Below are 14,560 nucleotides of genomic sequence, written 5' to 3' on the forward strand. Positions count from 1 at the left end.
AATCCAAAAGTTAAAAATCCAAAATCTAGTCTGGTCAGTGACTAGACTAGAACTTAAGACTTTCTTCAGGCAGCCTAGCACAGAGGATGTAAACGCCACTTCCACTGAGCTACATAGGCCTTTATTTTGAGTATGTGTATAATAATATTATTATTAAGAGATAACTCCAGGAGTCAGAGACTCATCGAGGGAGGCCACATACAGCACACACCAGCTATCACTTATTCTTGAATTCATTCACAATGCTTGCATTGTGAATGAATTCAATGGCAATCCATTCCAATCACACACCACCCTAAGAGAAAAATTTAACCCTCACCCCCTTCTTAGCAGCATTCATTCTCAACTTCCAAGGATGCCCTCTTATCCTTTCCCCATCCTCCATAAATTGAAAAATTCCATTAACTGAAATCCTGTATGACACTTCAGAAGTTTGTAAGTCTCAATCACATGACCCCTCTTTCTCCTGTTTGCAAGTGTCTGCAGTCTACAAATTCTCAATCTGTCTTCATCATCAGTATTCCACAATCCTGATATCATTTTTAACACTCTCCTTTGCACTCTCTCCAATATATCAGGATCACAATGGAAACCAGGAGACCAGACTTGCACACAATAGTCCTATTGAGGTCTTATCAAGGCCTTGTAAAGAGACAAAATGACATCTTTATCTTTACATGTGAACTTTTGTTTCAGCATTGCAATTATCTTTTGAGTTGTAATTGCTATCTTTGCCACATGGCTCCTGAACCTCAGGAGCCATGTGGAGTGTTATCCACTAACATTCTACATCCCTCGCCTCATCAGTTTCTTCTAGCATAATCCCATCAACATAATATGAACATTGAATTTTGAACATTGAATATTTAATCACATTGAAATGAATGACTTTACATTTATACCTACCGTCCAGTCATCTTTCTACACCTATGTCCTGCACTACCTGACCTTCCTCTTATTTCCTCTCTTCTCCTGGTTCTCTTATTCTCTCTCCTCTCCTCTCATTCCTATAACTCTCTCTCCCCACTCCTCCTCTTGTTCACTTGATATCAGTTAGCCTTTCCAGTCTCTTAATCTTTTCTTTCTTTCTGACCTCATTTTTCATATTTTCCACTTCCACAATGTTACTCACCCAATGTTACATTGGGTGAGTAACATTCACTCACCCAATTGTTACCATCCTTTAAATCTACACCCTCTGTCCAAAAAGAAACCAAACTTTTGATAGAAAATAAAACACAAGCAAATTATAATTATTCAAATCATTTATTTCAATAAATATACTCTTCCTCAGCTTTGATACAGCATTTGGCATGGTCAATTAATTCGTTAAATGAGTTTTTTTATATCGGTTTTTGGGATACTGTTGAGGGTCTTGATTACTGCTGCTTGAACATTTTCAATGGTGTCGTATCACTTTCCTTTCATCGGCAAATGATGTCGGAAAAGAGAAAGAAATCACAGGGCCCTAAATCAGGTGAATACAGTGAGTGATCCAACACACAAGCTTGGTTTTTGTTCAAAAACTGTCTCACAATGTTCAATCGATGAGATGGTGCATTATCGTGCAAAAGTGACCAGCTGTCTGCATCACGATATTCATGCCGTACATGACAAATTCTTGCTTTCGATCACTTCAAAAATTCGAGATAAAATTCACCATTGACCATTTGGCCAAGCAGAACAAATTCTTTGTGAATAATGCCCTTGGAATCATAGAAATAAATCAGCATTGTCTTTACTTTTGACTTCTCCAAGCTAATGTCCCTTTTTTTTTTTTGGATGCCCCTCTTCTGGTGGTCTCCACTCATCACTCTGGCACTTTGTTTTGGGCTCTCATACTCAAAATACCATGTTCTGTCACCAGTAACGATCGTTTCAAGGAAGTTTGAGTCCTTATGAGCAGTTTTAATGAGGTCCCTGCGGTGTTCAATTTGATACATTTTTTGGTCATCGGTCATCTTATCTGAACAAATCGCGAATTCAATTTATGAAGGCCCAAACTCTCGGTCAAAATGTTGTGCACAGTTGATTTTGGAATCCCCAATTCATCTTTAATTAATTTCACGGACAATTTCGGGTTTTCTTTGATGAAATCATGCACTTTTTTGGATGTTAACTTCACTCAGTCCAGTTTTAGGATGGCCCGGCTTTTCGTCGTCCTCAAGCGTCTCACGACCATTTTGAAATCGCGTAAACCACTCAAACTTGAGTACGGGATAAGCATTCATCATGTATGCTTCTTGAAGCATTTCATCCATTCAGGTAAAACTTTTACCAAATTTAACATAAAAGTCAATCGCAGCTCTCTGTTTGAAACACACTGTCACCTTTGGCACTATAACTCAGCTTCTAATGAAACAAATGTCATAAACAGTTGACAGAACACTAATGAAGGTTGCCGCTTTCGACAACAAAAAGATACAACAGGTGGCACCACTAGTTTCTTCTATTTTCGAAAAGTTCGGTTTCTTTTTGGACAGAGGGTATACTATACTCTCTGATGCAATATACATTTTCATATATCATTTTCCTCACCATGATCACACTACTCATCTCTCACTTTCTGCTTGTGTTCCCTTGTTTTTGACAGACTGCTACTTTAATCAATGCTGATATGTATGTCGGTGAGCTCCTCTCATTTAATACACTTTATGCAAACATACACTCCCCAGTCTCTTATCTGCCACAGTTAGAAAAACTGCAGGGATACAAGATGCTGCAAATACTGCATTTCAAAAAATCTTGTAGTATGTGAAAATACTTTAATAAACATTTGCCATTTTTGGGTGGCAAGCTTCTAAAAATTCTAAATACTCTTCTTATTTTTGTTACAAGTACTGCTCTTCATGAACTGGATAACATAACTGTGATTCAGTCCATGATGAGTAGTACATGAAACATTATTTTCTATAATTACTTCATCCTCATCATCTTCATTTTCCTGTTCAGATTCTACAAAATTATTAAATTCAAATTTTTCTTCACTTACTGTTGACTATATCTTTTACTGCTAATTGTATACTGTGGATCAAACAAAACTGCCGTTCAGCATTAATTAGTTTATCAAATTTGTCATAAGTGATGAACCATCAGTTGTTATGCAAGTTGCATCATTAGAAAGACAACATATTCATCTATATTTTTCTCTATGAGTCCTAATCAGTTCTCTGTTGGCATACTCCTGTACACATGCACTACTCCAGTATTTCACAAAACTCCTCCAACTGAATGAACATTTATATCTAAATATCATCTACTGCATACTGAAGGCCATGAGTCAAAAGTCAGACTAAATATTTGACCTTCCAATTTAACTTGAACTATTTCATTTACTTGTTTTTTTAATATGATAGCTGTAATCCAGCACCCCTTCCCTTTTTTTTTTTTTTCTTTTAATGGTTGCTGGCAGTTTGGGTAACTAACTAAAACTTCTTTCAATCAATCTTTATTTGTTATTAACAGAAGTAGAGAAAAGATGGAACAGTAAACAATCATAAACAGTCATATGATCCAGTAGTTCTGACAGTGTTCTTCTTTTATCACTCTTGAAGAAAGAAATTGGTCCATAAAAATTTGGCTTCGCTTCTTTTGTTGTAGTAAGTTCATGTTCATCATTCTCAAAATGGGATATCTACACATCACATATTGTCAACAAATGTGCATTGAGCCCAATGTAGATCAACCAATATATTAAATTTCTTCTGAACATTTTTTCCTATCAGATAATAAATCCACAATGAAGACATAACTTCATTTTCTGTGTTCTACAAAGACATTTTTTGTATCTATTGGGCTTATATATATATATAATATTAATTTAAATTTGTTATTGATTTAAACTGATATTTAATTTAGTTAATTAATAACATTAAAATAACAATTCAAAATTGGCTTTTGGTGACATAATTTGGGTATAGTAGATTTATTTCAATTTGGAATTCGTATTTAAATTAACTGCTCCTGATAAATAGTATCAGGTTTTACTTATATTTACTTAAAATTATATTGGTTTTACTAATATTTATTTGGAATGTCTCTAATTATTATGTAAAAAATTTAATTAAGGTGTTCAATTGCACCATACTTACTGTTTATAGGATGATTTTCATTCTCAAAATCATCCCATGAGTCACCCATGGGATTTACTGTTAATGAATCAGTCATAAAATTTCTGCTTTTACAACTTCACAGACAAATTCATTAACAATACATATTACACTCCAATTCTTGGCATTGAGAATTAACTGTAACATAGAATTCCAGGAACGGTAACTGGTTGGTTGTTGTATCTTATCTTAGTGATAAATATGTCATGACTGACTATCATTATATACAAAACAAAATATACGAAACTGGACACCTGCCAAAAGATTTTAAGCACTCGACATTCCTACCAATACCTAAAAAATCGAAGACAATCAAATGCGAAGAGTACAGAACAATCAGTCTGATCAATCAGATAGCAAAAATTGTGTTATATATCATCATAGAAATAAATAAACATAAAATCAAATTGGAAAGTAATGAAACACAATCTGGATTTCAGGAAAATAAAGGAACTAGAGAAGGACTCTTCAACATTAGAACTATTATAGAAAGATATTTGGAGAAGCAGGAAGAAGTATACTTATGTTTTTTGACTACACAAAGGCCTTTGACAATATACAACATTAACAACTAATCAAATGCATCAGAAAATTAGGAGTAAATGGTAAAGATACCAGATTACTGATAAATCTATATTGGGAGCAAACTGCCTCAATAAAAATATCAGGAGAAATCTCAGAAGAATTCCCAGTAAAGAAGGGTGTCAGACAAGGCTGTATTCTTTCTCTTATATTGTTTAACCTCTATACTGAATATATCTTCCAGCAATTAGAAGAATTTACAGGAGTCAGCATAGGAGGCAGGAATATAAACAACTTAAGATATGCAGACGATACAGTACTGGTAGCTGAAAATAAAAAAGTTCTTCAAAACCTATTAGAAGAGACATTGAAACTAAGTGAAAAATATGGACTTAATTTCAACTTCAAAAAAAACAAAACCATGCTGGTAACAAGAGAAAGAGGGAAAATACCCGATATAAATATTAAGATCAAAGATAATAAAAGTGTGGTAAGTAAATATTAAGAAGAATAGAAATTGCTAGATCAGCCTTCATTAGCATGAAAAACATTCTGACCTCAAGGGAAATTCACACAAAAACAAGAATTAGGCTGTCCAAATGCTAAGTATGGTCAACATTGCTATATGAAGCAGAAACCTGGACAATATCAAAATATTGTGAAGATAAACTCAAAGCCTTTGAGATGTGGATCCTCAGAAGAATTATTAGAGTCCCACGGACTGTCAAAAAAACTAATTTAGAAATATTAGAGATGATTGGAGAAGATAGGACTCTAATGAAAACCATTAAGAAAAGGAAAACCACCTACCTTGGTCACATACTAAGGCATGAATCCCTACAAAAATCACTTCTAGAAGGAATGATACAAGGAAAAAGAACAGATTGGATGGGAAATATTATGGACTGGACCTTTTTGTCCTATGAAGAATGCAAAAGAGAAGCACAAAACCATACATGGTGGAAGCTCATGGTAGTCAACCTCCTGGAAGGAGATGACATCTGACAAGAGAAGGCTATCATTAATATTAACAATTTCTTATTGTTCCTTTTGTAGTCATAAACAATTATTTTTTAAATTAGTAACAAAAAAAACAGTATTTTTGTATCAATACAGTATTAGAATACTAGAAAAATAAATAAATAAATAAGTACTGTAAGCTGTATCTTTTTGCCTCACACAACACAATTCCGCTATCACACTGTTCCCCAATTAGAGGATTTCAGGGTTGTTGTTTTTTCTTACAGCAATTCTAAATGAGTTTAGTTGATTTTAATTTTAAAAAAATAATAATAATAATGTGCAAAGTTTTATTTTTTAATTACAGTTAACTCCCAATTATCCAGCCTTCCATTAACCAAATCCTCAGTTAACAAATGCTTGAATGGGTTAGTGTCTCAAATGACATCTATTACAGAACCATGTAACTGAGCCTTAAATTAACTAAATCCACAACTATCTGGCCAGCATATGGACTTCCCGATGCGATCAGATAATTGAAAGATTACTGAACGTGAATATTCCAGATGAGTTATGGCCATAAGAAAGTAGTTGATTGTGTTTATAATATTAACAATAAAAACATGAAGTGAATAAAGAATTCATTGTAGGATTTCAAAATAGGTATATACAAGGCTCGACAAATTATGAAAATTCTTACTTGCCACAAACAAAATGTACTCACTCAAGATCCATCCACACTCACAAGTTTTTCATTTATATATCCTTATTGGAACATACTGACTCCTATTAACCTGTTAGTCAATAGGAGTTCCATAAAGTGATTAATGGTGCTGCATCAATGTTTCTGAGAACATTTTTGTGAAAATCATTCCAAGTAAGAGAGGTCAATAAACAGTAATAGGAAGCACAGTAAAAATAACATTGATTTTTTGGGAAAATATAATTTGTTACTTCAATTTTTGTTATCAAAATAGTCCTTTATATCATGCATATTCTCCTCTATTTTCTTGAAGTTAAAAAATTTGTTTAGAAAGTTATTTGTTTATTAAAGAAAAATATTCTATTTTGTTCAGTATTCAGCTACTCTCCAGCTGCCAAAGTCTACTCACCACATGTGAGTGGGCCACTATACTTGTCGAGCCCTGGGTATATAGATCATTAGAAAAAAACTTGCCTGAACTTTACCTCCAATCTTTTTAATGCCACAATTCCATTTACTATATCTCGGAAACAGAGAGGTAGTATTTTTAAGCCATGGCCAACTATGGAGTTGATCATTAACAGAGTAAATGCCTGAAAAATATGATAAGGTAAGTAAGTAATTAAAACATAACTTTTATATCATGTGAGATATAAATGTATACTAAAAGTAACAACCATGAAACCTTAAGTGTTTAATAAGATTTATGACCTTACCGTAAAGTAAAGTAAATCTTTATTCATTTAAAAAATATTTCTTAAATATCTGAGCATGAACTCTCTAAACTGTTCTAAATATGACATTTGATTTTCTCAGCATATGTTAAACTACATTGCAGTTGATTATGGAAAGTTGGGGTGAAAGCTTGGGGCAATAAATTAAGTGGGGAGTTAGGTGGAAAGAAGATCAATATTGCTTGGGTAATAGTCAAGAAATGTTTAACAGTAGCATTATCTGAATGCATTCCAAAGATCAGGAACTTAAATAAGTTAAGTACAAAATGAATGAATGAAGAGATTCAACATACAAAAGAAGAAGGCATTACAGAGCCAGCAAAGATGAGTACAAGTAATCAGTTGCATAAAGAGCAAATGATTATTTGCGTTCAACGAAGAACTAGTTACTTGGAGTTTAAAGTGTGGTTTGATGAATTATGTGCGTCATACATTCATATTATAGTGGTGTGATAAAAACAATAATAATTACAGAAATATGATGTTCCTTAATTTTATTATCATTAACCCTACACCTCGACTGAGTTGTACCATACTTGAAACTCATCAACCGCGTCCATCTTCACAAATGCTCTGGTTCCACCCATTCTATGAAAAATTTCTTCACATATCAACAAAAGAAGGGTAATTATTATGGGCAAATTTAATTATGGCAGTATAGATTGGAATGAAGAAACAGCATTTGGGAATAAATAAGAAAAATGAATTTCTCAAGTTTTTGGGAGATAACTATCTCAGGCAACATATAAAGGAGGACATGCAAGGATGAAGAGTTTTTTCATCTGACCATTTCATGAAGATGTAATTTGAGTGGGGTTTCATTTCCTCCAGTTGGTGAGAGTGATCATAAGTGATCACCTGAGTTGTGGCTAGCCACGTGCAGACTTTTGTGAGGAAAGGATATAGGTGTAATTACAAGGTTGGTGATTATGACAAGCTTAGGAGACAGCTTGGAGCTATAGCATGGAATGAGGAGTTGAGTGGTAAGGAAATAAATGATGCTTGGGAACTGACAAAGATATACTTAATGGCATCAATGTGTGAATGTATTCCAAAGGTCAGAAGACTGATTAAGGTAGGAGACAAATGGATGAATGAGGGGATTAAGCATGAAATCCTGAAGAAGGTACTTTGGAGACAGTACAAGATGAATAATGATAATAATCAGTTACATGAAGAGTATAAAGAACAAGCCAGGAGAATGACCCAGTTAGTAAGGAAAATAAATGTAGAGTATGAGCAGAAATTGGCACATAAGACAAAGAAAAACCCTATCGAGTTTTTTTTTTAGATATGTGGCAAGAAGGAAAAATCATCATGGTAAGATGATGTTGAGGGATGAAAGTGGTAGAATGGTAACTGCTGCAGAAGGCATTGTTGAAGAATTCAGTGATCAATTTATAAAGGGGTGATTCATTCTGATCAGGCTGGAATCATGAGGAACTTAAGTGTAATGGATGGCTTAATTGTGAGTGAGCAAGAGGTATTTGAGGCAATAAGTAAGCTTGATTTATTTATTTATTATTTATTTTGCCATCCAAATGAGAAATTAAGTATGTTTTTTATGACCATTGATCCATGTGTGTGTGTGTTCACAGGGCCGGTTTGCCTGTTCTGAGGAATGAAAAACCTCAGTTTCCAGGTGAAAAAACCCTCCACCTCTGTATGAGACTGGCTAACTCACCTTTAGTTGAAAGAGACCAGATTCAATTCCCATTGAATCTGGTCTCTTTCAACCCAGGGAATTGATGGGAATTGAACCCAGGTCTTTCCGACCAAAGGGCTTCGTCTATACTGACTGAGCTGTGGAGGCTCAATAAGCTTGATGTCAATGATGCAGGGAATTAGCAATAGCATTGCATGCCTGTTTAATAATAAGTCATACAACAGCACATGTTACAAGGGAGTGGAAGGAGGATCAAATTGTTCCACTGCATGAAGGTGGCCATAAGATGGCTTCAAATAATAGGCCAATCTATATGTCTGGAGTTGTGTGAAGGTACTAGAGAGATTGGTGAGAAGTACGACATGGGTTGATAACAGTAGTATTCTCTGTATTTATCAGCATCGGTTTGTTAAAGGGAGATCATGTTTCACTAACTTATGTATAATAACAAGGTGACAAATACCTTGGACAGGGGAGATGTATATACAATGATGTAATTGGATTTTGCAAAAGCTTTTGATAGACTGCCACATGACAAGCTGGTAAATAAATTGAAACAGATGGGATTGGATAACAGTCTTCTGAGTTGGAGACTGTTCTCCAACTCAGAGACTGGCCATCAGATAGGTATCAGAAAGTTGTATATGGAGGTATAAATAAAGATTGCATATGGAAGTGCAGTATCAAGAAAGAGGAGGGTCACTAGTGGTGTGCTGCAGGAATCTGTTTTGGACAATTGTTGTTTAATATGTATGCTGGTGATACTGGGATGGGTGTAACTGATGTGCAGTTTTTTGCAGATGATGCAAAATTGAGGAGAGCAATGCAGAGTCAAGCAGATGCTATGGCCTTACAAGAGGATTTGAATAAATTGCATGAATGGGAGGTAAGTGGAACTATTAGTTCAATGTTGAAAAGTGTATGGTTTTGAGATTTGGTAAACAACAATGAGATGAGAGATCTGGAAATGGAGGTGGACAAGGACCTGAAATTCAGGAGCTGGACTGCACAAGTTGTGAAGACATCACATCGGATAATGGCAATGATGCAGAGGACACTGACATGCAGAAATCAAGAGGTTATGATGCCATTGTATAAGGCCTTGATCAGGCCTCATATGGATTATTGTGCACAGATTTGGTCACCAGGTTTTCATGGTGATTAAGTGATGTTGGAAAGGGTCCAGAGAAGATTCACAAAGTAGTCAGTCTTTGGAATGTGGAGTATGACAACAGATTGAGGGAATGCAAGTTGCAAAGCCTCATGAATAGGAGGAGGGGGGGGGGGGATATGACAGAGATATATAAGCTAGTTTAAGGGTTGTTATCAGGTTGACATTGAAAGTGATTTTTCATGGAATAGGAGTGGGGATAGAACAAAAGGCCATTGCTGGAAACAGTATAAGGAGGAGAAGATTCTTTGCATGGAGAGTGGTTGGTGAGTGGAATGCACTGCCTGAGTGTGTTTTGAATATAGACACACTGAATCACTTTAAGGCACGATGACTCTCTGACATGATGAGTCTCCGATTCCATAGAGGTCAGATGGTAATAATATCAACCTGGTTACAACTCATTACCAACTGTATCTCTTAATCATATGGCCCCTTCTCCTCCTATTCACAAAGCTCACCTCATTCATATGCTATTCAAATCCTGGTGTAAGGTTTCAGCATCTGTATCACTCTGATGGCTCCTTTTCCTGCTATTCACAAAGCTCTGCAGCAAAAGGAATTCCCTCAATCTACCTTCATTCTAAAGTTCAGAAACCACATTATCCATCCTCTAGCTTTTCTTCTTTCTATGAAAACTGGTGCATACAATAATCCATACGAGGCCTAAATCAACGCCTTATACAATGAAACCATTACTTCTTTATTTCTGTAGATCAATGCCTCCTTATCACTGCCATAATCTGGTGTGATAACTTCGAAACTTGTGCAATGCAACTACAAAATTTCAGAACATTATACTTTGCAATATTGAACTAGACAGCTCCACTCACCCATTCATATGCTATTCAAATCCTTGTGTAAGGTTTCAGCATCTGCATCACTCTTCATTGCTCTACCCCCAATTTTGAATCATCTTCAGATAGTTGCAAATCTCCAGTTTTTTGTTTTAATGGAGAACCCATTAAAATAGGATCGATAATAGGAAACTTGTTCACATTTGATTTGAAAAGCTGTGGATCATATTCCTTGGGAAACACACATGGTGGGAGACTATTACAGAGGGCAGCAGTGGAAGGGATGAATAAAGAAGAGGAGAAATTTGTTCTGTGGATTTGGAGTTGAACTGTGAGAGGATGTTGGTTGGTTGCTGCATTAATTTGGATGGATTTAAAAGCAGTTTGGGAAATTATTGATGCCAATTCTGATGAAAAGCAGCCATAGAAATACTTATATGGCTGCTTTTTGTGCAAAAGTGAATGGAGTGTATTAGTGAGAGAGAGAGAAGTCATCAGTCAATCCAACTGCTCTTTTTCTGTATAGAATAAAGTATTTTTAGGGAGCTCTTACAGACACCATTCTAGATCTGAGAGCAGTATTCAATGGTTAAGTAGATTTGTGACCTGTATAAGGTTAGGAGCTATTTACAGTTAAAATAACACCTTCAGCAACAGAGAAAGCCTAGTTTTTTGGATACAGAGAAGGCAATATTTGTGATATGTTTAACCTCAAATCTCTCATGGCACAGAGTTATTCCAAGAAGGTAAATCTCCTCTTCAATAGAGATCTGGGTATTGTCAAGGGTAAGATTGGAAGGTTATCCAAACCCCATTGCTGAATGTTTTGATTAAAACTTAATGTAGTACAGATTAGTTCTTTGGGCCAGGAAGTCACGTTTTTTTTTTGAGTAATTTTTGGACTTTTTTTCTTTGAGACATAGTGGGGGGGGTCTCGATCTATAATTTGGTGCATGGAACAGTCACATAGGAAATGTTGCATTTTTTGTTATAATCTTCTTGACCCATGATGACTGCAGCATTCCTTTATTGGCTTTTGTAATGATAATATTTTTATTCTTATATAACTTTTTTAAGGCAGTTATTTCATTACATGGTATATTGCATTTTGGTGGCTTACCTTTGTTTAGAATATTTGCTATATCGAAGCACACATTACTGGCCATTGCCAGCGGAAGATCGTAGATGCCCCGTTCTACCTTCATCATGATTTCTAATTATGGAATTTGTTTAGATGTGATGGCAAAGTTGGGAGAATGTCATCCTAAGAGCAACACCCACATAGCTGTAATGATTTTTTTTTTTCAACATTAGAGGGTGCCATGAATAGGACTAAAGATCTTTTGTAACTGCACTTTTATTGTTTTACTTACTCACTGTCACATGTACAAATGTGTTGTGCTCTGATGATGCTGATTTGAAATTCAGCGAAATATAAGCAGTTAATAAAACATCTTTTGATTAAATTGTTTGGTGTTGTTAATACCGTTAAAAAACATAAGTCATGAATAACCGTCAACACCTAAGCTTATCTGTTAGTTCTGCACATAGGTTTGGCTTAGATGGCTGGAAACAGTAATCTGACAGGAAATGAGGTACAGAAGTTGCAAAGATCATCCCGCTTGGCTTTCTTGTAATGCCATATGGATGTGGATGTGAGTAGTTGTGTATGCATTGCTCTATGGTGGGGAGATTTGTACTAGATAGCAGTCTAAGCTGCCTAGAGGACAAACAACATTCATAGTGTACATGGGTACAAAAGAACCTAGTGAGGATGAGATCCAGGAGTCTGGGGTTGTCTGATATTCTAGTGGACATTCTCTATGGGAACAATTGTGATTGCAAATATCTCAGCCTCTCTACCTGCTTGCTCTGTGCAGTTGAAAGAGGACAACCAGCTGATGTTGTTAAACCTGTCCACTATTATTAATATACAAGTTAATCAATAATGGCACCAAAACAGATTCCCTGTGGCAATCTGTTACTAACCTATTAGTAACTTTTCTCTTTCAGGATACTGCATTACCATATACAACTTGCTGACACCTGATAGTCAATCATCTATAGAACTTAGTAATGTAGTATTTTATCTAGTCTGTTGTAATTTTGATACAATATGTGGATGTGAGGGGGTTGTGTATGCATTATTCAATGGTTGAGAGATCTGTAGAGGTCTGGGGAGACAAGAAATCATTGTGTTGCAATCGATTAAAAGCCTTTGCTAATATCTAAGTATTCTGTTGTAAATGCATCTCCTTTCAAATGCAATCATAATGTTACTCGTAGTACATAAGTAAATTGATAAAACATGACCTTCCTTTAGTAAACCATGTTGGCGATCACAGAGAATACTGCTATTATCAATCCAATTCCATCTTCTAGTTCTCACCAATCACTCAAACACCATAGCTACAACTCCAGATATACAAAATGTCTATAACTTGCAGCCTCCACCTTATCATTTTGGAACTTTGGAAGTGGAACAATTTTACCTTCTTTTAATGTCTTTTGGGCTTACCTGTTTAGCATGATCAAATGCCCTCGACTCCCTGGAACATTCCCTTAAGAAATGTGGAAATATGACAATGTCCTACTGTCATATTGACATCAAGTTTACAATTCCTCATACACCTCATACTTGCTCAAAATCAATATATTTAAAGTGGAGATACAAGGAGCAAATGGTGGGAGTGGTTGTGAGGCAGTATGGTGTGAGATAGATGTGGAAGGGTTGAAATATTTAGTTAGGTATTGCTATAGACCTGGAAATGTGGAGGGCAGTGAAAAGGAAATGTACATTCAAATTAGCCTGGTAAATAAGAAAAGAATGATCATTATGGGTGATTTCAGTTACTGTAATATAGATTCAAATGAATTTTTGTGAGACAACTACCTTAGCAAGATTCTTGATCCTTAGGAGGATCAAGAATCTTGGATGTCATCATGATCATCTTATCAGATGTATTATCAATGAGGTGTCAAATCTTCCACCAGGTGGATGTGATCACTTCAAGGGTTGCTAACCATATGAAGACTTCTGTTAGAAAGGAATACATGTGAAACAATAAGGCTGGTAATTATGAGAAACTTAGAAGACATCTTGCAGCAATAATATGGAATGAGGAACTGGATGGAAAGGATATTAATGCTGCTTGGACCCTATTCAAGAACTATCTGAATTATGAGAAACTTAGAAGACAACTTGCAGCAATAATATGGAAAGGAACTGGATGGAAAGGATATTAATGCTGCTTGGACCCTACTCAAAAACTATCTAGTGGAATCAATATCGGAATGCATGTCAAAGGTTAAGCAGCTAAACAGAGCAGGTGAAAAATGGATGAAGGAAGGGCTAAAGCAATCTGGAAGCAGAAAGTATTGTGGAAACAGCATAAGATGAGTGGCAATTACCAGTTGCATGAAGTGTATAAAGAGCAGACAAGGGATGTGCTCACTTAGTGAAAATGGCAAAAGTATGAAGAATAAAGGATAGCTTATGAGGTTAAAAGGAAAACCCAGAAGTTTTTCTGATATGTAACCAGTAGAAGAAAGAATGATCATACAAAGATTATACTAGTTTGTTTGTGAAAATGGTAGAATGATAACAAGTGCAGAATATATAGTCGAGATGTTTATTGGGCATTTCATAAAGGTATTTAATTCTTGCAAATGTGACATAATGCAGATGAATAGTGGGAAGGAAAGAGGAGGAGGTACTCATGGTGGAACAGGAGGTATATGAGGAACTGAGTAAGCTTGAGGTTAATAAGGCTGTAGGGCTTGATAATATATCACCATGTGTTTTGAAGGAATGCTCCAGAGAGTAAACAATACCACCGACATGTCTTTTTAATGTGAATTAAAAAGGCATGTCTTGCACTGGGCTGAGTTCCAAAGG

At 35.5% G+C, this 14,560-nt stretch overlaps 1 protein-coding gene across 4 annotated transcripts in view; it reads right to left on the reverse strand.

Moving 5' to 3' along the window:
• LOC150102874 (ATP-binding cassette sub-family C member 5-like) overlaps positions 1 to 14,560 on the reverse strand; it is a 1,133,802-nt gene that overhangs the window by 836,226 nt on the left and 283,016 nt on the right. For all 4 annotated transcript variants that reach the window (XM_090397917.1, XM_090397915.1, XM_090397916.1 and 1 more), the window contains one exon: positions 6,780 to 6,887. In XM_090397917.1, the coding sequence (XP_090254043.1) occupies positions 6,780 to 6,887 (108 nt within the window). The remainder of the gene's footprint in view (positions 1 to 6,779; positions 6,888 to 14,560) is intronic.

The sequence above is a fragment of the Typopeltis vanoorti genome, chromosome 9 (assembly GCF_054136105.1).
Source record: "Typopeltis vanoorti isolate ZY-2024b chromosome 9, IOZ_Tvanoo_1.0, whole genome shotgun sequence".
NCBI classification, from domain to species: Eukaryota; Metazoa; Arthropoda; class Arachnida; order Uropygi; family Thelyphonidae; genus Typopeltis; species Typopeltis vanoorti.